Source organism: Schistocerca cancellata, chromosome 1 (assembly GCF_023864275.1).
Source record: "Schistocerca cancellata isolate TAMUIC-IGC-003103 chromosome 1, iqSchCanc2.1, whole genome shotgun sequence".
Classification (NCBI taxonomy): domain Eukaryota; kingdom Metazoa; phylum Arthropoda; class Insecta; order Orthoptera; family Acrididae; genus Schistocerca; species Schistocerca cancellata.
In genome coordinates, this window is record NC_064626.1 from 434,406,493 (window position 1) to 434,430,816 (window position 24,324).

General features: G+C 40.2%; 1 protein-coding gene, 1 long non-coding RNA gene and 1 pseudogene across 3 annotated transcripts in view; all 3 read right to left on the minus strand.

Annotated features, from left to right (window-relative positions):
• Window positions 1-22,768, minus strand: part of LOC126176472 (uncharacterized) — a 600,873-nt gene extending 578,105 nt beyond the window's left edge. The window contains exon 1 of the long non-coding RNA XR_007535641.1: window positions 22,520-22,768. This is a non-coding gene — a long non-coding RNA (uncharacterized LOC126176472). The remainder of the gene's footprint in view (window positions 1-22,519) is intronic.
• LOC126098896 (5S ribosomal RNA) lies at window positions 10,259-10,379 on the minus strand (annotated as a pseudogene).
• Window positions 22,769-23,269: 501 nt separating the features above from the next.
• LOC126176455 (protein-lysine N-methyltransferase EEF2KMT) overlaps window positions 23,270-24,324 on the minus strand; it is a 33,663-nt gene continuing 32,608 nt past the window's right edge. For both annotated transcript variants that reach the window (XM_049923615.1, XM_049923621.1), the window contains 2 exons: window positions 23,744-23,881; window positions 23,270-23,530 (listed from right to left, as the gene is read on the minus strand). In XM_049923615.1, coding sequence (XP_049779572.1) covers window positions 23,415-23,530; window positions 23,744-23,881 — 254 coding nt within the window. In that variant the 3' untranslated portion in view covers window positions 23,270-23,414. The remainder of the gene's footprint in view (window positions 23,531-23,743; window positions 23,882-24,324) is intronic.

Here is a 24,324-nt window from a genome sequence, read left to right on the forward strand (position 1 = left end):
AAATATCTCATAAAAATTCCATCTCATTGTTGTAGGTAGTTCCCGCAATGACCAGAAATTGCTTCATTAAGCATTTCGCAACAGTTGTACACACGGATTGACAGCATAACAGCAAGTACGTAATGGCTATTACATTGGTGCAAGGGCTACACATTATTATTATTATTATGTTATTATTATTACTACTACTATTAGTGGCACTGACAGACACAAAGTATTGACAGCTAGAAAACTCTTAATTTGTGTCAGCTCAGAAGTAATGTGTCCAGCAATCACGTTAGGAACAACAAGAAGTATATTGCACACATTTTAACTTGGGTAATTGGAAACGAGTGTGTAGGGCGTGGGTGAAATAAATGTCGCCAGGGAGAGGAGTGGGACAGCGGAAGTACGTTTTGGAACAAGTGTTTACCACAGTTGTGGATACTTAGCTCTCTTTTGTAGTGAGGAGTTGTACACTGTGAACTGATTCATTATTCTATAAAGAAAAGTTGTTTGAAATAAGCCGTACCAATTATCTCACTGACTCATTACACTGCCGGCCGCTGTGACCGAGCGGTTCTAGGCGCTTCAGTCCGGAACCGCACTGCTGCTACGGTCGCAGGTTCGATTCCTGCCTCGGACATTGATATGTGTGTGATGTCCTTAGGTTAGTTAGGTTAAGTAGTTCTAAGTCCAGGGGACTGATGACCTCAGATGTTAAGTCCCATAGTGATTAGAGCCATTTTAAACTCATTACACTGACGTGATAAAAGTCATGGGATATCTCCTCATATCCTGTAGGACCTCCTTTTGCCCGGCGTAGTGCAGCGACTCAAAGTGGCATGGATTCCACAAGTCGTTCGAAGTCCCCTGTGAAATATTGAGAGCAATGCCTCCATAACTGCGAAAGTGTTGCCGGTGCTGATTTTGTGAACGAACTTATCTCATTTATGTCCCATAAATATTCGATGGGATTCATGTCGAATGATCTGTGTGACCAAACCATTCTCTCGAACTGTCCAGAGTGTTCTTCAAATCAGTCGTGAACAATTGTGGCCCAGTGACATGGCACATTATCATCTACAAAAATTGCATCGGTGTTTGGGAACATGACGTCCATGAATGGCTGCAAATTGTCTCCAAGCAGCCGAAAATCCAGAGAACCCAGTCCATCCCATGTAAACACAGCCCACAACATTATGGAGCCATCACCGACTTGCATAGTGCATGGTTGCCAACCTGGGTCCATGGCTTCGTCGGGTCTGCGCTACACTCGAACCTTACCATCAGCTGTCACCAACTGAAATCGGGACTCATCTGACCACGCCACGGTTTTCTAGTGGTCTTGGGTCCAAATGATATGGTAACGAGCCCAGGACAGGCACAGCAGGCGATTTCGTGCTATTAACAAAGGCCCTCATCGGTGGTCTGTTGCCATAGCCCATTAGCGGTAAATTTCGCGGCACTGTCGTAACATATATGTTCGTTGCAAATCGTACATTGATTTCTGCGGTTATTTCACGAAGGGTTGTTTGTGTTATCACTGACAACTCTACGCAAACGTCGCTGCTCTCGGTCGTTATGTGAATGCCGTCGACCACTGCGTTGTCCGTGGTGAGAGGTACTGCCTGAAATTTGGTACTTTCGGCACACTCTTGACGCCGCTGATATCGGAATTCTGAATTCTCTAATGGTTTCCGAAATGCAATGTCCCATGCGTCTAGCTCCAACTACCATCCTGCGTTCAAAATATGTTAATTCCCGCCGTGCGGCCCAATCATGTCGGAAACCTTTCCACGTGAACCACCTGAGTAAAAATGACAGCTCCGCCAATGCCTTGCTCTTTTGTACCTTGTGCATGCGATAGTATCGCCATCGGTATCTTTGCATATCGCTATCCCCTGACTTCTGTCACCTTAGTGTACTTCATGATGCAATAAAATACCTACAAAAACTAAATATCATTAATTTTTCGTTATTTTATAAATAAAATTGTACAAATTAAATTATTTTTCGTTCTAAGGTTCCCTTACATGCTAATGTTGATGATGTGGGGCCGGAGGGAGGGGAGGGGGGGGGGAGGGTTACTAGCTAAAACTTTATTGCACTCAGGGGTAATGGTCTCAGAAAAGTTGGGAACCACTGAATTGTAGAGTGATGCTGACGTCGCACATCTGCGTAAATTAACAGCATGTGTGCTGTTTGCTGCTACCACCGATTTGCGATAAACAAGGGGGTAATTTTTCGGACTCAAATGCAAGCTTTCCGTTGACTCTTTCGGTAGCCCTACGCCTACGTTCTCCAATGTTTTAAGCGAAAGCTTGCAAACGGCGTCGGTCTTCTCTGGTCGCTCTCGCTTGTACTGTAAAAGCAGAGGGGACGAGGGCTCACACACTTTAACGGCGTTCTAGACGAGCCACGTGCAGGGGATATCGCTGCTAAACGCTCCCACGACGACCGGAGTTTCGCCACCGAAAAAAGGTCATCCCATCGTCGACCACAGTCTCCCCTCTCAACGCGCCGTCTGCTGCTGGTATCGCAGGGCAACGACCTCTGCAGCGACGACAGACAGGAAGGAAGCGGCGGACGAAAGCGACGTCTGCGTTGCGTCAGTGGGGTGTACCGAGGCGGCCGGAAGCCGGAGAAAGCAAAGAGCGGGCGGGACCGGTCTGACCCAGTCTGCCGACAACACAGCTGGCCCGATGGCCGGCCAGCCGGTCGCTCCAGCTCCGGCCCAATCCAGTCCAGCTGGGCTGGACCGGCTCCGCACTGGGAGCGGCGCGCAGCGACTGCAGGAAGAAATCAGAAACGCACTGCGGGCCTGCCACCAGCCCTTCCGGGTCTGCGTAACTGGCCCCTGCAGCTGTCTCCTGCAAAACTGGTGGCTCTCAGAACTGAACTTGCGCTAAGCCAGAATTAAAGCGAAGAAAGAATAAGCAAGTGAGTGAAGGAGTAAGCAAGTAGGGCATAAACAGCTGCGCCTGGGTATAAAGTTATCCAACAAGCACACAGATACTAAAGACTGCCGAATTGCGAAGTCTGTTGTTGTTGTGGTCTTCAGTCCTGAGACTGGTTTGATGCAGCTCTCCATGCTACCCTATCCTGTGCAAGCTTCTTCATCTCCCAGTACTTACTGCAACCTACATCCTTCTGAATCTGTTCAGTGTATTCATCTCTTTGTCTCCCTCTACGATTTTTGCCCTCCACGCTGCCCTCCAATGCTAAATTTGTGATCCCTTGATGCCTCAGAACATGTCCTACCAACCGATCCCTTTCTCTAGTTAAATTGTGCCACAAACTCCTCTTCTCCCCAATCCTATTCAGTACCTCCTCATTAGCTATGTGATCTACCCATCTAATCTTCAGCATTCTTCTGTAGCACCACATTTCAAAAGCTTTTATTCTCTTCTTGTCCAAACTATTTGTAGTCCATGTTTCACTTCCATACATGGCTACACTTCATACAAATACTTTCAGAAACGACTTCCTGACACTTAACTCTATAGTCGACGTTAAGAAATTTCTCTTCGTCAGAAACGCTTTCCTTGCCATTGCCAGTCTACATTTTATACCTCTCTACTTTGAACATCATCAGTTATTTTGCTCCCCAAATAGCAAAACTCCTTTACTACTTTAAGTGTCTCATTTCCTAATCTAATTCCCTCAGCATCACCCGACTTAATTTGACAACATTCCATTATCCTCGTTTTGCTTTTGTTGATGTTCATCTTATATCCTCCTTTCAAGACACTGTCCATTCCGTTCAACTGCTCTTCCAAGTCCTTTGCTGTCTCTGACAGAATTACAATGTCATCGGCGAATCTCAAAGTTTTTATTTCTTCTCCATGGATTTTAATACCTACTCCGAATTTTTCTTTTGTTTCCTTTACTGCTTTCTCAATATACATATTTAATAACATCGGGGATAGGCTACAACCCTGTCTCACTCCCTTCCCAACCGCTGCTTCCCTTTCATGCCCCTCGATTTTTATAACCGCTATCTGGTTCTTGTACAAATTGTAAATAGCCTTTCGCGCTCTGTATTTGACCCCTGCTACCTTCAGAATTTGAACGAGAGTATTCCAGTCAACATTGTCAAAATCTTTCTCTAAGTCTACAAATTCTAGAAACGTAGGTTTGCCTTTCCTTAATCTTTCTTCTAAGATAAGTCGTAAGGTCAGTATCGCCTCACGTGTTCTGATCACTGTTAATCCCAACACAAACTGTATAATTGTATGGAATGCAGGAATAGATGGCTTTAACATGTCATTTACGAAGTACACTGTTCCAAAGAATTAGGGTTGGTTGATTGATTGGTTGGTTAGTTTGTTACACGTTCCATGGATCATTTTCCACGATAGATCGTAACGATGTGGAACGAGTCATTCTACATTCGCATCCCAAATTAATTTGCACACAGAGTAACATTCTGAACATTTCTAGGTTTTTTTCCAAAAAGAAAAAAGATATACAGGCATAAGTTAGCTACTCCTACCAATCACATTACCAATTTCTACACATTACAACAACAGAAATTCTTTTACGGAACAGGGGGGAGTTTATAATCAAATTTTACTTTCCCGTCTGTCAGACATTTTATATCACTTGGTAAGTGATCAAAATTTTGTTGCACCATTGTGCACCCCTTCTTGTGCTAAGGACAACCTTAATGTGAAGTAATGAATGTCATTTTCCTACTGGTATTGTAATTATGTACCTCTTGTTCCTACTAAACTGTAGTGGATTATTTACAGGAAACTTCATGAGGAAATGAATACTGAGAAACAGTAGTCAAAATGCCCAGCTCCTTAAACAGATGTTTACAAGATGATGGTGGGTGAGCACCGCATATTATTTTACATCACGTTTATGTGCAATAACGATTTTCTTTCTTAAAGATGAATTACCCCAGAAGATTATGCAAAATAGGTTTACTTACCTGTCTCGCCACAAGATTTGCAACGATTCTAAGCGCAAATGCGACTGAACTAAGCACTGTTAGGCGTTCCAATTTTTTTTTTTCAAATTTAAATTCTCATCAGTGTGGATCCCTAAGAATTTTGAAGTTCCCACCCTATTTATTATTTCTTCACTATGTGTTACACTTATCATTGGTGTAGTACCTCTAGATATGCAGAAATTAATATGTTACGTCTTCTTAAAATTGAGGATGAGACCATTCGTAGAAAACCAGTCAATGATACTTTTAAAAACTTTGTTTGCTATTTCTTCTGTCTTTGTATGTATGCTTGCACTGATTACAGTACTTGTGTAATCTACAAAAACAACTAATTCTGTTTGTTGTATACTAGACAGAAGATCCTTTACATAAATGAGGAACAGTAGTGGACCTAAGATTGAACCTTGGGGAACCCCATACGCTATTTCTCCCCAGTCTGAATTATATTCCTGGACTACATTGCTTAAATTACAAAGTGCAACTTCCTGCATTCTTTTGGTTAGATATAACATTATCCATTGGTTAACTATACTACCAATCCCATAAAGTCAATTTATCTTGAAGAATACTATGATTCACACAGTCTTAGAGAAGTTACGGAATATACCAGCTGGCGTTATTTTATAATTTAATCTTGTAAGATCTGGTGAGTGAATGTGTAAATGGCATTCTCAGTCGAGCAACCCTTCTGAAACCTGGACTGTGATTTGCAAAGGAAACTGTTTGTGCTAAGGTGAGATACTATTCTAGAATATATAATCTTATCAAAAATTTTGGAGAATGATGTCAGTAGTGAAGCAGATCGGTAGTTATTAACGTCTCTCTTATCACCTTTATTAAAGAGATGTTTAATACGGGCATAATACAGTCTCTCGGGAAAAATACCTTACGGCAATGATGGAGCTAGTGATGCATTTCGTATTTCAGATAAGACTGGACTTATTAGATGGGAACAAATTTGTAGTACCCCATTGGAAACACCATCAAAACCAAATGAGCTTTTGTTTTTGAGAGTCTGTATAATTTTCTTAATTTCAGAAGTAGTAGTTGGTGATACATTCATATGACTGAATTTTGTGAAAGTTAAATTTTCAACACACTACTGTGATTTTGCTCTTTTAAACTGTTTGTCCCTATATTTAAGAAATGATTATAATCATTTATCTTAATAATTATTAAATGCATTTGCAACCTGTCATCACTTATAGCCCTCCCATTCAGTTCAATAGTGAAGTTGTCTTGTTCTGTGGCTCATTGTCCTGTCTCCGTTTCACTACATTTAATATACCCTTAATTCTATCATTGGAAGCGCTGATTTATGACATTACATGCATGTTCTTTGATTTTTTAATAATATTTCTTAGTAATTTTAAGCTGTTTTTCAAGTGTGCAACCACTGCAGGATCCCTACTTGTTCCTGCCAAAAGATGCATTTCCCTTTTCCTTCACAACGTACTTTAACTCTTCTAGTGATCCATGGTGTTTTTTTTTTCTTTTTTTACATGACGGTTTAGTGTCCTTTCTGTTTATCTTATAAGAAAGCTGTTGTCAAATAATGGTATCACGGAATAGATTAAATTTTATGTTAGCATTTTGTTTATTATAAATTACATCCCATGTCGTCATCTGTAAACTAGTCTTAAAAACATTTGACGTGGAATCATTAATTATTCTAACTGATTTCCACTGAGGAGTAACCATACTGTAAGGCACTATGTTATTTATCCTAACTATCGGTGCATCGTGATCAGAGAGAGCATCTGTTACTGCGTAAACAGTTATTTTCTCAAAGCAAACACTCTGAGTTAGGGTCCTACTGTTGTTATCACCTGTGTTGGAAAGTTAATTACTGAGATCAAATTGTAGGATCCAAATAACGTTTCCAGACCACTTTTCCTACCAGAATCCTTTATAAAAAGAATACACTGAAGTCACCAGAGGCTATTAACTCTTGCTGCTGCATGACAGATAGTATAGTAGAGAATCCAGATTTCTCATAAATAGCTCAAAACTTCCCTGTGGAGATATAGTTATTCAGTTACAACTAAAAGTGAACTATTTTTCAGCATTAATTCACACTTCTATGTGCTGATCACTAAAAATTTACTTGTCTCAGTGTTTTTGAACTTTTGTCTTAATGTATGTAACAACTTCTTCTTCTCCGATGTTATTCTTGCATGAGTAAGCTGCAATAGCGTAAACTTATCTAACCCTGTGGTTATGTGGTGCTCGGAGATGCACAGGATGTCTGTCTTTTCAGAGTTCTCAAAATTTTCCAAACAGACAAGAAGCTCTTCTTTCTTCTCACTCAATTTTCTAATGTTTTGATAGAATAAGCTAACCTTACTTCTCTGTGCATTATTAAGCATTTTGTTGGGCTCTTCTGTTGTTTTCACTTATTTCAAAACAGGGTGCCTTAATACTGATTCTAGGGGAGTATGTGTATCAATGTCCGGTATGTTAAATCTGTTCTCATACAGGTGGTACCTGTGGTCTCATTGCATGACTTGAGGTCTTCGCTTTTAGTGTACGCAACAATTAAACTCACTCCTCATCTGTTGACTTTGTAATGCATTACAGTGTCAGGTCTCACCTCGTGAGGAAGAGTAGAGGTGTCCCAGTGCTTTTAGTGAGGTACACAAATGACAGTTGTCATTTGTGGATGGTGTATTTAGGCAAACACACGCAATGCGACATATTAATGCAGTGCAGGTTGCAAGGGCGATCTGTTTGGTCCAAAAAGGATCGGCTTTCGGTAGTGTTGCTGCAAATGCCAATGCGTCTTCATGTGTCATCCCTAGGTTGCGGACATACTACATGGACCCAAGTCAGTACACAAGGCGAATTGGACAAGATCGCCGACGCATTACAACGCCACGTGTGAGATCGATATCTGGCCATCTCTGCGTTGCGGCGTCGTACGGATACCGTCAGAACGCTGCAAGTCGATCTCAGAAGGGCCACTGGAGCCGTCATGTCCTATTAGACCGTAGGGAACAGGTTACGAGAAAGGCTCTTACGATCCACACATCCTGTTCGAGTACCCCATTTGACACGACATCATCTCGCAAGTCGCTCTCATTCAGTTCTACTATTCCCAAGTCAACTGGTCATTCGTCACTGGAGAAACGTATTATTAATTGACTAGTCAAAATGTCTTCTGAGGTAAAGTGATGGCCGTTTTCTTGTGCGGAGACACGCGGTGAGCGGCACATGCCATATGCTGTCCTGGAAATTGAAAGATTCAGCAAAGGTTCTCTGATGGTGTGGGCAGGAGCCTTACCGCCAGGCAGTACATCAAACAGATCCTCGGTGGACCACGTGGTGGCTGCTGCATAGGGGCAGTGGACCTAAATTCCTCTTTACTAACGATAAAACCAGGGCGCAAATGACGGGCGTCACCAGGGATGTATTGCAAAGTCTGGACATTGAAGTAGTGGAATGGCCATTGGTGAGTCTTCACCTAGACCTAAAAGAGCATGTGTGAGACATGCCTGACAAAAGTGATCGTCTTGTTCCATCACAGGCTCTTAAAGGTCTCTCAAGCGTTCTCACGGAAGAACTGGATCGGATACCACAGACTTATGCAGAACATGCCTCTAGGTGACAGGCGGTGACAAAAACTCACGGAGGGCGTACACATCGTTGAGGCTCTCAATGTCCGATGACTAGCACGCAGGATGATGGGATGAAGGATTGTTTCCACTGTGTTTTTGACATCTGTCGGACATTTCAGTTCTTATTATGTAAATGGGGGAGGATGTAATGACGTTTTGTTAAGTATTTATGTGAAAGGTAAAGGTATAATTTGACAACATAACCATTCCTCAATTATTGTTCAGTGGAGTAGAGAGACGCTCAAGGTCATGTTCCCCTGCTTCTTGTGAGCAGCGTATTTGTTTATTTCCATTTACTAGTTTTTGAACCTTTTGAGACTTATCTTCAGGTAAGTCTTGCAAAAGTTACTTAATCATATTTGTAGCTTCTTGATGGGTATTGGAGGTTGCTTTCCGGTGACGATAAGATAAGAAGTACTTTAATGTATCGTGTTGTGGATTTGTTACATTGCAACTGCGTCTGTCTAATGTATCGCCTTTAGTGTTAGTTACATGTCACATTATGTCGAAAAACCAATTTTTACTGCGGGAGTATGGATTGTTTTATTGCTATCCTTCGTCATTGCCTATCAGCCGAAAAGTTACACACTATTCACTATTCGTTACTATAATGTTGTAAACACAGAGAAACTGGCCAGCGTTTAGCATGTGCTTACAACTGCTGGACACCAAAAACGTAAGTATAATGTACACAACTTGCCACGTAACTAACAGGCAAGGCGATACATTAAAGTGCTTCATACCTTATGGTCACAGATATCCAGTACCCAGAATAAAGCTGAAAACCAGAATACCTTCTACGAGTGTCTTCTTAAAATGAGCTTGAAAGAGCATGAAAACTATGTAGTGGCAATAAATAAATCTTTCATCTATGACAGGTTGCATCTACCAATGGATGAGCTTAATTTACATCTTACCAAAGACAGGCATCGCCTGGCAGGAACCACATGATTATAATTAATGTAAAGGTAGACCGCCAGAGGGGCCTATTATTTGATTTATTCGACTACTTTCGCTCCTTAGACCCGAGCATCATCAGATATTTATTGTCCTGGTGAGGGTTACTGCATTGGATAGCTGTAATGGCCCTTTCAAGGAACCTTACCGGCGTTTGCTTGCAGTGATCTGGGTGACCGCAAAAAAATCGATATCTGGATGGTCGGCCCGAGTATTAAACTCGGTCTCTCGAATGCGAGTTGAGGGTGTCAGCCACTGCACCACTTCACTCAGTATCCATGGACATAACGCTGAATTAGTATTCTCTCAGTTTTCTTCATATTTGCTTCTAACAGAATTTTTATTTGTGCAGGTTCGTGGAACTAATACCGAGATACTGTCATTTCGGCCACACACACAAACACACACAAACACACACACACACACACACACACACACACACACACACACACAGAGAGAGAGAGAGAGAGAGAGAGAGAGAGAGAGAGAGAGAGAGAGAGAGAATACGTTAACAGACATCCGACAACTAAAAGAACTAAACTCCTCCCGCACAGGCCATGAAGGCCAAAATGTACCGACTGGCCGCCGTGTCATCCTCAGTTCACAGGCGTCACTGGATGCGGAGGGGCATATGGTCAGCACACCACTCTCCCGGCCGTATGTCAGTTTCCGAGACCGGAGCCGCTACTTCTCAATCAAGTAGCTCCTCAGTTTGCCTCACAAGGGTTGAGTGCACCCCGCTTGCCAACAGCGCTCGGCAAACCGGATGGTCACCCATCATCCAAGTGCTAGCCCAGCCCGACAGCGCTTAACTTCGGTGACCTGACGGGAACCGGTGTTACCACTGCGGCAAGGCCGTTGGCAGACATCCCACGTCTGTGTCCTAAACAGTTTTATACAAAATTGCAACAGAGGAAGCATTAAAGCCGACATATTCTATGTGCGGGCGCTGTTTTCACCAGTTCGGGAATATGCAGAGACATAACGGAAATTGTATGAATGACTTCAATGACTGAAGCGGTAATAATTTATAAGTATGTACTATTTTCCTCTGTTAATTCTAATGCCTAGCTCCGACAGATAAATCACTGCGTGTAAAATATACCTTCAGTCAGCGATTGTGTTGTATCGTAGGGTTGTGCTTGCTGTTATTTACTGCTCCTTTACGTCAATACGGATGCTTGGTTTCGGACGGGGTCTTGCTCCCAATTTAAAGTGGATTTGCATTGTTTAGAATATGTCCAGAATATGTAAACAGTTGTGCTATTGCGTACCGTGTTTACATGATGTAACAAGCAAATCAGAGCAATACGTATATGGACATGGTCTTTTGCACAAGGTGATTTATGTTTTCAAATATTTTAGCGATGGCAAAGCTTTTATAATCTGCTATTTTTATCTATTTGGCATCTTCTGCGTGAGGTCAGCGTAAAATGAACATATTTTACAATAAAAATATTTTAAGACCTGAAGATGACAGCGTAGTCTGTTGAAAATGGTTGTTTTACATAAAGAAATATTTTATGCGACAAAGTAGAAGCAGTAATAATGAAAATTCAACGATGGGCTCAAAAAGTGGAAAAGATTCCTTCAACGTATTTCCAGTCTTACATTATTTTCTGGAAATCAATGAAGTCAAAATTGATAAAACAACATCTACAACCATAAAAGATCACTTCAAATCTTTGGCATTAGGTAATTTAAAATTATATATTTTTCTAAACCCTATCCAAATATTTTTAATAGGCCTATCTGTATATACGAATTTTGTTTAAACAGTAACTTTATCTAAAACAGTTAATTTTTCGAACACTGTGATTTTTAAAACTAATAATAATATATTTTATTTACTTGTTTTATACTGATTATACACTTTATGCTTCATTTATATGAATGATGATGATGATGATGATAAGGACAACACAAACACCCACTCCCAGGCGGAGAAAATCCCCGACCCGGGCGGGAATCGAAGCCGGGATCCAGAGGCAGCAACGCTAGCCACTAGATCACGTGCTGTGGACTTACATCAATGAGAATATACTACCTGGCCTTACTAGAGCAATATCTAAGCCTTTTTATGTTGCTTTTAGGAACTAATTACTTAAAATTCAAGGCGTAATCCAATTGATCAGAAATAATTTAAAAAAATACTTTAAAAAACTGAAAATGTCATCAAGTGAAGACACTCTACCTGAACCATCACGTAACCACATTCTAAAATCTGCTTAACAGTTTGGCAAGAGTTTTCAGCAATTGCCTAATTTGCACTGAAACACTTGATGGGAATTTCAGCAACCTATCTTTGTGAACAAGCATTTTAAACTTTACTTTTTTTGAAAAATTAGTACACAATAGACTGAATGTAGATAGTGATTTGATACTAAAATTAATGAGTTTTACTCCAATATCGATTCTCTCATGGGGGACAATCAATGTCAAGAATAGTATTGTCTAGTTTTTAACATTGACCACTTGATTTTAAGCTTTCTGATAGTTGTGACAGCTAAGTGAATACAATAAAAGTCGTTTCTTTATAAAAATAATATAAATATTTTTCAGTTCTACAGTACGTTTTACTAATTGGTCCTACAGACGTGTGCACATAAAAAATGCACACACGTATTTTTTACTTCTAACCTTTGTTAATAAATTACGTGGGCCGCGTAGCTAAAAAGGTTGGGAACGCTGCTCTAAACCAGTTAAGTGTTGCCACCGGGGCAATGGATATCTGACGGTGCTCGAGTCTAAAGCGCGAAACCTGTCAACTAAACCAAACCATAGGCCACCATTGGCGGTTTATCTGTACGTTGACTGTGTAATCCTACATCTAACGAACACGTCTACTTCAAGTATCAGTACTTCAGCCCCGGATCTACAACCTTTTCGAACTGGGTCAAAAACTTGATAATGGGGACTCTTGTCCCGTCTCCTCGAGCGTTTGAGAGAGGACGTCAAAAATTTAAAAATCGAGTTTTCAAAAATATGTTCATTTTGACACGCATATCTTTGTGAAGAATTTGATATATAAAACATACATGTTCGATGAAACGTATGACATGTTATTTGGTCTTATGTGCGCCGAAGTGCAGTGCCACGCCTCTTTCAAACAGTTTTCTTCTAACGCATGTCACTATATTTCGCTATGTCGGATTCAAAGGTGTATATTTTGTAAGGGAAGCCATAAAACCTATATTGAGGACAGTGGAAATTAGAATGTCCTGTGGTGCCTCTCCTGCTTTCTTCAATTTTTAGGGACCAGCATTTTTCCTCTTAAATCTTGATACAGCTCTACGGCGTGTGTTCCTTTTTGCGAAAGAATCTATTACTACATCAAAGTTCATCGAGCTTATTGCTACAAGAAAAATCAAAATGTCGTTGTCTAATACTGAAAAAACTGTTAATACGAATAGTACCCAAGACTGGTGTTGTTTCTCGATATGATTACGTCTATTTTGTCACTGTCTACTAGATAAATGAAATAGAACTTTCTAATATTGCAACAATTGTAACACACGCCAAATAATCGAGCCTGTTTCCGCACAAATTGTCATTTTTATCTAAATCATTTACATAAATAACGCGATAGAATATAATTTACGAAGTACCAATATCTAATGCCAATTAGGCCTACTACAAGCAAAAAGTTGTGGGTTAGAAAATTGTTTTACATTTCATTTCTAAGCTTCAATTTTTCAAACATGATATCGAAATGTTGTTGTATGAAATTTTATATAGATCTGGAATCTCCATATTCTTCCACACTAGTTTTAACAAACAATCTTGTCATCACGATTCTGTAATTATTCCTGCCATTGTCAAAATTTATTCTCCGGTTAACTTCACTAGCCCTGCCAGACTCACCGGTTCAGTTATTCCGCGTTTATTCTCCGGTTAGGCGTTATTGTGTGTTCGTACAAAGCGTTTTCCGCGCTATTCATTGAATAGAACTTAAGTGGCTGCTAACCGAGAACTGTACAACTGGTCCTTATAAGTAGGGCAGCGTTCTGGTACAAATTTTCTGTCGAAATTTCATTTTCTAAGATACACCGAGAAGATAATACGTAATCTTTCTGTTATTCTTGTTAGTCGTTTATTTCCACTCAGGTAATCTGAATCTATGGATTTCGCTAATAATTATAACAACGCTTATCATTCGCTCACCCAATCAACCACGTTAACTAACAGCGACTGGCATTCACGCGTTCGGGTTTATTCGGCTTGGTTCATATAGCCCCGCGTCCTTTTGTCTTGCGGGAAAGTCTTATTACAATATGGAAGGGGATTCCACTGGCAGAGACATCACGTAAACTACTCACGCTTTCAAAAATCAACTTATTATTCGTTCAGAAATCAACTTACAGTTAAAATGTCCAAAAACTAACAGTGATGCGCTTCAAAGTCATATGAATAACACAGGCCAACGATGGAAAAACGTTTTTGCTGAAAATACCTTATTCTTATGCTTTTTAGGGTGGGAAATCCAAATATGATACTTAAAAAAATGTATCCCCCACCATTTCTTCACATTTTAGAGTTAAATTTATTAAATAAAGCGATTTTTTAAAGAATTTAACAGCTTTTATATAGTTAAAATAATTTTAAAAAGGGGTGTAATGAATGCAGATGACGTTGGCAGCACTGCTGGAAAATATTTGCAGGCAAAAAAAGGTCGATGGTGTTTTGTTAACTGCCACTAACTTCACTTTCCCGTTTTCTGTACATGTGCTCAGTCAATGTCTAATCGTGGTTGTACAAACTCTGCTGACAGTTTTTGTTACATTTGTGGTGAATTTGTGATTAAAAAACACCAAAGAAACATTACAGACTTTGTGAAAAAGGTTTATCTATCATACTTTGGATCTTAACTTGGTGATGATGATAAATCCTGGACGCTGCATAAGGTATGATTTGTGTGTGTGTGTGTGTGTGTGTGTCGAAGATCTGAGAAAATGGTCCAAAAACGAGAAAAAAAGCATTTAGATTTGCTGTTCCTATGATATGAAGGGGGCCAAGAAATAATTTCGATGTTTGCTACTTTTTTTGACATTACTGGTCTAACCCTCCATCCGCCATGTAGGGCATGGTGTAGATTTGCTGGTTCCTGATGATTCCGACAGAAGTATTTTCTGATGTACAATGTGATTTAGATGAACCAGATGATGATTATGAATTCCATTGCAATACAGAAAGCCTAGAGCCCAAATTCTTTACTCAGCCCAAGCTTAACAATTTGGTTAGAGATCTGGGCTTAACGAAAGAAAAAGCTGAATTGATTGGCTCTAGATTAAAAGAAAAGAACTTATTGGCAGTTGGAACCAGCGTATACATGTAGAGAGAGAGAGAGAGAGAGAGAGAGAGAGAGAGCAGCAGCAGCTTTCCAAGCTTTTTCAACAAGGTGATTTATTGTACTGCTCCGACATTCCCAGTCTGACGAATGAGTTTGGTATTGAATACAAAAAGAAAGACTGGAGGCTGTTTACTGATTCATCCAAAACTAGTTTAAAGGCTGTTTCATTACACAATAACAACATGTATGCATCGATACCTATTGGACATTCTGTACATACGAAAAATTGCTATGAAAACCTAGAAATAGTGCAGAATAAAATAGGCTATTCTGCTCATGGTTGGATGATATGTGGCGATCTAAAAGTAACACGCATGCTCCTTGGGTCAGCAAGGTGGCTTTACCAAATTTCCATGTTTCTTCAGTGAATGGGACAGTAGGGCTAGGGATCAACTCTGGTGCAGAAAGAACTGGCCTCTGAGGGAGTCTTTAAAACCTCGTGAGAAGAACATTCTACGCAAAAACATTGTAGATCCAAAAAACGTACTCCTACCACCTCTACATATAAATTTAGGACTAATGAAATAGTTTTTAAAGGTTTTGCCTACAGGTGGACCATGTTTTAAGTATCTCTGCCAAAAGTTTCGACACCTTTCAGAAGCTAAACTAAAAGAAGGTGCCTTTGTCGGACCTGACATTAGAAAATTGATGTTTGACATTAACTTTGAATCCACAATGACCTTAAATGAGAAGGAAGCATTGGTATCATTCAAGCAAGTCGTTACAAAGTTCTTAGGACATGAAAATGTCCCAGAATACGTTTCTATTATAGCTACAATGTTAAAGAAGTTTAAAACTTTAGGATGTTTAATGAGTATGAAAGTTCACTTTTTGAACAGTCACCTTGATTACTTCCCAGACAATATGGGAGATGTTATTGAGGAGCAACGAGAGCGTTTTCACCATGACATTAAAGTGATGGAAAAACGCTACCAAGACCGCTGGAACACCAACATGATGGGGGACTACTGTTGGTCACTTCACCGAGAAGTTCAGCAAGCGTCTCATCGTAGAAAAAGCTACACAAGAAGCTGCAAATAAAAAAAGAGAAAGAAAATGCAAACCAGTTCCAGCTGACAAGTGAAACCTCGATTAACACATATTGTTTTAAGTAGCTTACTGTAAATACAAACCATGCTTATGTTGTAACAAAGCAATTATTAATTTCCCCGGTTACCGCATGGCATAGAATTTTTACACTGCATACTAAAAAGCATATTGCCCTTACTATGTGTGATACAAGAAAACTAAGGCTAGATTTGAATTCAGCTCATAAAAGTCTCTAAAGATCAGATATCAAAGTAGAAAAACGTTTTTCAAAAAAATTTTTAATTGGCCTGTGTAATCAATAAACCAACGTGCGCTGGATGCTAGGCGGGCAGATACGAACGATGATCTTTCTGGCGACGGGACGGGCCGCGAATGTGAAAATTCGCTGACATACGCAACTTTGACAAAGGGCACATTGTCATGGTCCGGCGCTTGGAAACGTTTGTTCGCGAGCATTTACGGACATTAGTTTAAGGAAGGTGAAACGACGCGAACGCGACAACAGATTAGACCACCACGACTCATCACAAAACTCGGAGGTAGGCGGCTTGTCTGCTATGTGAAGAATACTAGATCTGTGGCAGATTTGGAGAGACAGTACAATTCTGGTACAAATGGTACAGTGTGTTAACTGTTGTATATTGGCCAGTCAGCTCCGTAGTCTTGAATCGGTATTCATTTGTTTTAAGTTGCAGCCAACGATAGCTAGTTGACAGTACTGTGAGGTAGTTACTGTTGTGCTTCACTGTGTTTCGTATTGTTTACTTTCCTCGTGATAAATGTACTTAATTGTTGCTGTTATTTAATATTCCAATCCATATGACGATTTTAGTTTCGATTGAGAACAACATTTAAACTGTTTTTACCTCTTTGTGTGACTTCTGCTTTCGCAGAAGCATGAAGCACGAGTTGGGGTGCAAGCGTGGCTTGCTTCCTCCGTTCCCTTCTGCCTGCATCCCCCCCTGGCATGGTGAACACAATGCAAGTGCTTCGGAGCACGCCCTTAAGCGCACATGGTTGAACACTGCGCAGCAGACATGTTCTGTTGATCCAACGACATCGTCAATTACGACTGCAGTGGGTATGAGATCATCGAGAATGGATCGTGGACCATCAGAAACGTGTCGTCTGGCGGGATGAATCGTGCTTCCTGCTACACCAGGCTGCTGATCGTGTCCGGATAGACAGCCATCCACGTGAGAGGCCACGCGAAACATGCACCACGTCACTAACGCCGGCCGGGAAGGCAGTTTACGCTGTGAAGGGCATTCACTTCAGCTTCCATGGGGCCTGCTGTTGTAATGGAAGTCATCATGACAACTGTGGACTACGTAAACATTATTACGAACCTCCTACATCCACTCATGCTTGATTTCTTCCAGCAGGATAACTGCCTGTGTCACCAGTGCAGTACCTGCCCTCCATAGGCTCTGTAGTAAAAATGAGAGAAAGGGAGAGGGCAGAATGTTTACTTATTCTTCTCACAGAATTTCACTAATATGTAGTAGATTTCCAACTCAGTGAGCTCAAGTTAATGCCCCAGTTCTGTGGCCACAAATAATTTACGGGAACTCCGTGACCTATTCCGTAGACATGTGACGCCACATACCTCTGGAAACATACTAAGGACTCGTTGAATCCGTGCCATGCAGAATCGCTGCTGTATTGTGTTCCGACAGTGGACCAATACACTATTAAGTAGGTGGACATAGCGTTCTGGCTCATCAGTGCAGAATTAGAATATTTTGATTAAAACTTTTCTAGTTGTTTTCAACGACTTCAGGGCAATTAGTGTAAATACGCAGCTGTCCAATGAATGGACGTTGTTGAAGGTTCCTTTGCGACAAACCCTATGTTGCACGACAAAAATCGAACAACGTTAAAAGAGGGGTACCTTTTGTAGTCCTGTCACTGTACAGGCCACGGCAACTCTGTATTTCCGTGCCGCGCTCTGATCGAGAAAACCTATATAATCATGGCTTAAAAATTAACAGTGAAAGACGCTTGGCGCATTGGAACAAATACCGTCCCCACTTTCTAACGGGTTGTTATGAAATATATTCTCTTGTAAAAAATCTCGGGAATTTTATTCCGTTTATCGTGAGGAAAACTATGATGGCTTGCCAGCTGCATGAAATGACCTTGTTAGCCTATTAGGCCTGCGGGTTGCTGACCACTGCTCTATGTGGTCTGGTTGTTGCGTCTTGCATATCAGAATTTTGCTGCTGCTACTGCTACTACTACAATTATAAAACTGTGTAAAATAGTGTGAGCGAATCCTCTCATAGGTCGGAAGATGTTCCTGCAACTGCATTCTGCCATGTGAGTGTAAGTCTTGTCGACAACGAAGTGATCACAGTAGAAGCATTAGCTGTAATTGCATAAGGATGGGAAAGGAAGGAAGGATGTATACCAGCATTCGTCTGAAGTGATTCATTGATAACAATGAATATGTAAATCAGGATTGACTTTTCCCATTATAATAACTGATGTGCAGCCATCGTACATACAACTGTCATTCTATCAATACTGAGGATATTCAGCCCAGATGTCAATCGTGTGTTTATTGCCACAACATGTCTCGGGACAACATTATTCCATTTTCAAGTGCTAAAAACAAGGGAACAATCCTCTTCAAACCTAGTCATATAAGGATTACAGGCGTCCTGTGTTATAACCTACCTTTAAAAAATGTCGTTAGGGCTCGTCACAACTTAGAAAAAAGCTGCACTCGTGCTCTGTCAACTCAAAACTAAAAACATCACAAGCCGGTGCATCCATCATTCCTGAGATTTGAGACTGTACCTTGGGAACGATGGGTGCACCGGCTTGTGATGTTTTTAGTTTTGAGTACAGAGCACGGGTGCAGCTTGCTTTTTAGTTGTGATGCCTAATGGCATAATTTTTGTTATATCTCAGGGCGTCTGTAATCCTTATATGTCTGTCAATATAAGGAGGATAGCTGTATCTGGTTTCCTTGTTTTTAGCACTTGAAGATGGGGTATGTTGTCGCAAGATACGTTGTGGCAATAATCACACGATTGCCATCTGCGCTAAATATCCTCAATATCGCTATTCGCATTATAACTCGGGGCAAATTAGTGGGATATTCTGTAATTAGTAGAATGTTGAACTTCGTTAAGCCACATATTTGTGGTGAATAAATGTCAAATATGTTTTAACACTAATTTTGTATGTCGTTATACCTAAGTTTTATATTCCATTAGACTAGCATTTGTGTCCCACTATTCGTCAGCATGAGCCCACTGAGTGTCCACTTTCCTTAACAATTGTAGGTAAACAAGGATCTGCTGAAATGCTAGGCAAGAGAAGATAAGCAGTCAACGTTTGTTATCAATTTCTCCATGTGCTACACAACTGTTTAATTAATTAACAAAAAAGCTGAAACCAGTAGTGGACTAAATAAAATTCTGTAGAGCAACTGGAGAGAACTTTTCATCACTCAGTGGTTGTTTCCAACATAGCATTTCTTATTGTGCATTGTTTTCCTGGTGATGATGTGGCCCTAGCTTGTGAATAATGCAGATTAAATGAAAAACTGCTATAACCGAATTCGTCGTCAGTAGAGTGGTCAACACTTACCTGCGAACCATTTACGCTGGACTCCGATTATGGGGGAGTGGAGTTCAAAACTCTTAAATGCCATAAAGATTTATAGTCTCCGTGAACCTCTAAAATTAATTACTGGGAATAGTTCCTCTGGAAAAGGATACGGAGGGTATCATCCTCATTACTGTAAATTCGAGCGTATGTTCCGCCTCGAACGACCACGCCGTGGACCATATGCTTAATTCTATTCTTTTCATGCTATTGGAGCCGTAGCGTCAGTTCAGATGGAGAAGGATGGACGAAAAAATTGGCCTTGTTAGAGATACTATCAGCTACACTCCTTAGTGATTTGCAGAAATGATGGAAAACCTTACCGCGTTGGCTGTCACACGCCAAGAGATTATACTTCACCGGCAGACCAAAACCACTGCATTGAAGGCCTGAAGCTAAGCTGTGGCCACCTGCGCCAACACGGCAGTCAAGAATGATAGATAAGGATTTGCAACATGCTCCCCCGAATGTGTCTCCAAATTTCAAAATGTCATATGTTCAATTTTTGTTTTGAAAAGTAGGATATACATGTGGATATTGTGGGAGGATTCATTTAGCCTCGGACTTCTCATACGTGTAATACTGAAAATAAGTTTATTTCTCAAAATCTGCAGGAGTAAAATATATCAGTTCGTGAGTGTAAGCTTTCTGGTGTCAATTTCAACAAAGTATATGATGTAAATGAAACTAGCAGCGTTACAGCTTCCTTTGTTCCCACCTTGACGCGGTCATTCTTCAAAAATATTTTATTGTACTATGAATATTAGTTTACATGCGGTCCTGAGCCTATATTATTTCTCTGGCGCTTAAAAACTGGGGACATTGACATAAATGTTTCGTGTCTCTACTGCCAATGACTGTGGCGTCCAAAAGGTGATCGTATAATGCGTTTAGACTTTTCATTGGTCGTAAATGTCTGGGATTTATGTATAAGAAATCTCTTAGATTTGTTTTTGTGTAAGTTCCTGATTAAGAAAATAAACACTCTTGGTGCTCTTTGAACTATGTGGTGTGAAATAAACTCAAAAGCCTTTCCAAGTGAGGAAAAAACGTTTGTGCTTCTCTGCGTTCTAATGGAATTTCCATAGCAACAGTTTAGGCAACGTACTGGATTCTGTATTCAGCTTGGTCTTCTTATAATAAGGGCCAAAAATGAAAATGAGTGTCAACTCTAGCAGCGACATTTTAATTTATTTGGCACTATCCGTTTTGATCTTGGCTCTTATCCAGAAGCGCAGGCGGGCTTCGAGCCCGTACGCTGTGAAGACTACGAATATGATATTTTCTTGTACTACAAACAAGTTTCAGCTGGACACAAAACCGGACGTCCATGTCTACTTGATATCATGACACGTTTTTAAGTCGATGTTTGGCCAATGAATGCCAGATATCTAGATCAGATATTCTCTGTACTAAATTAACTTCATTCTCTCTTTGTATATTGTTTATTCTATTTCGTTTGTGGCAGGGGCCTAAACCTGGCGTCATAAAGCTTCTACGGAGATTCATTTACCCTCAGACTTTTCATTCATGAAATACCGAAAATGAGCTGTCTGTTTCTCCCGGTATATTAACAGTGCTTTATGGGCTATGTTATTTGTTTGTGCTACCGGTATGTTGTTTTGTGACATGTGGTCTGCATCTGACCACGATCTACGAGTTAGATTCTCGGAACGCTCTGCACATCTCCCTACAAATAAATGCTGTAAACGCGGCATCCTAACCATTCAATGTAAAAGTTACATATGAGCATAAACTAAATCATATTTTTTTCTCTGCCGAAATAGAAGTACGGAACAAACAGTTCAATAATGTGACAGATACAACTACCGCTTTAATTGAACGCACACGTACTACATTTATTTTCAATTTGTACCTTGCGGTGACGCCTTCACGTATCCGAACTTAGCACCAGTTCTCGGGAAAACGCTAACAGCAACCATTCGTTTTCAAACAAATATATCGTTACCCTGGTATTTTTATCCCTTTTTGACGTGTTTTCTTACTCTAAAAATACAAATTAACGATACAAATTTTTAACGAAAAAACTGGAGTTTTACATCTCGTCAACATGGAAGTCATAGAGACGAAGCAATAGTTCCGATTTTAAAAGCATGGGAATGGAACTGGCATTGGCCTGGTTAAGGGTGCATCCCGGCATTCACATGAAACGATTTAAGGCAACCAAGCACTTTTTTAAATAGTGTTGCCTGCTGGAAATGCTTCATGTAATGCCGACAACTGCAGTTTAATGCCGTAACTATGAAAAACTTTGCGTTGTGGAACGTTTCGTATTGCTTACATTTGTTGAGAGCAGACACACACAGAAGAAACGTGTAGCAAATACGAAAATGCGCTTGCTAGAAATACTGGGAGGTCTGAAATCTGGGAGGGGGGAAAACAAAAGCTGTACTAGCTTAACATTTCGCCACCTCAGTCCTCTGTAGGAACAACGTATTTCCATTTCACTGAACTATGACAAGTAAGGAACTCATACGTACTTTATTAGGTCTGCTGTAATTTATTTGGCCTCAGATATTTTTTTTTTTCTTTGTGCCTAAATGTTCTAGGTTCTTCGACGACGCTTTGCTAGTTCAACCACGTGGTTGTCAAAATATTCACGTGCCTTTCATTGAGAAAGTGCTTCATATTAAACACGGCAGAAGCAAACAACGATTTTGCTAATCTGATAAAAGTAGAAAAATAAACAAGAAGAAGTCATAATTACTCAGTGATCAATGCTACTTTACTGAACGTCAACAAACAAGTACTGATATATGACAGAAACCAAAAACTGACTCACGACTAGTACTGCGAAACTGGATTAGAAAGACGCTAAGACGGGTGGTCTTATACATGTTACAGAAAATCGTCCTTCAGAGAACTCGAATTATTACAGCAATTTGATGATGTCGCATGAGGCATATGCTTCAGGTAAATCGAAGCATATGAGTATAATTTTAAATAACAGAGCATCATTACCTCTCTTCTTCGATTTTGCTGACTGTCGAGATTGCTGAAATCTCCGACACAATATTTTACGCCGATCGTACGATGAAACGAAAGCGCCGTATGTCGCGTTAACCACGAGTACAAAGTAAACAAACGTCTGCTAAACACACGATACGAACGAGAGCAATGCTGCCAACAGTCGGTCCTGACAGTACGTGACTCACGGTGAGGAAATTCCTTATTGACACGTATTCTCGCAAGGCTGAGTTGCGTTGAATAAGTGCGAAGAAAGGTTTGGCAGTTTGCTTATTAGGAGTGACAAACTGACAGTTCCATATTCAGATTGTTTAGTAAATCTCCACAGTAAACTGCTGAGTATAAAGTAAGTTCTCTTGGGAGTCTTCCGTAGCGTTATTTTGAAAATAAAATAACGTCGTAAACACATAGGAAATTTGACCGAGAACACCATTACCACACGTTAAGAGGAATACTTGTAATGCGTTTTATTATTAATTTATCTGAACCCACAACTTCAGTTTTGTGAAGGTCATTATAGTTTTTAGTGAAGCACAACCTTCCTTTCGGTTTCGTGTATTGTAATACACAAATAAGTACATAAAATTTCCTAACTTGCTGTACAGGATGTACTTTTCCCATAACAGCACGGCTAATAGCAGTCGAGTGTTTGATGTATTTTCAAGTGTGACCCTTGATTCATTTATAAGAAATACGAACAATTATCTAGGTTTCTGCAGTTTGCAAAAAAATAACATGCAGTACTTTCACAGTCCATAGAAACACATTTTAATATTTGCTATCATCATAACCCACATGAACACAGTTTGAATACAGGTAAGTGTTGCAGCCTGCATCACAGCTTCTAATGTCTCTTCCACGAAACAATTCCCTGTTCTCAATTATGTGTCTACTGGCCTGAGCTTTGGAGTCTGTAGATATTCACCAACACATCTTGAGGCAGCAAAAAGTGGGTAGGCCTACTAGAAGGAACATCTATCTGTACTATTTTGATCTCATACTGTGCTGCAATAAAGATAAATAAAGATTAAAGAGTTATTCAAATGTACATAAAATGGATTATTCAAATTCTATAGTAAGTTTAACAAGAAATGAACCTGTCAAAGTGCCACAAAGAATTAACATATTTTGTAGTAAATAAGTAATTAAAAAAACTAAACATAACTATATAATTGCAACTGTGTAATTAGGAAAAATTCAAGGTAAAAATGGTCTTACCAAGTATGTGCAGAAACTGCTGTAGTGTATTTTGATCTCGTACAGTACACGCAATAATGGCTACTGTTTTTTGATCGTGTAAAAGATTCTTTAATGCTTGACAAAGCTCAGTAAATGTGCTTGTGTCATACACAACATCTGTAGCAAACAACATGGGAATTAAAGTCACAGAGAAAAAGCATACTGCAGCAAACAAAAGTGACTGACCACAATAATTCTACTTATCACTCACTTTTGAGAATGAACTGAACTACCATTAAGAAACACACAGGGGACGGAATTCAACAAGTGAACACACAGTAAAAGTGCTGAATGTCTCAAACACAATAGGAAATCTGCTTAGAGCAGATATTTGGTACCCTCTAAATACGTCTCTACCGGATCTATATGTGATGCAGTGGCAGAATAAGAGAGGGATGAAGGTGGCGTCCTGCCCTGTGCCTCTGGTCCTGGGGAGCCTCCAAATCTCGAGACCCTCAAGATTTGGAGCGCCCCCCCCCCCCCCCCCCCCCGACCAGACTATTTTTGATCATGTTCCAAACAAGGCCAAAATATGTTCGGCAAATAAGAGCTAGTTAGTA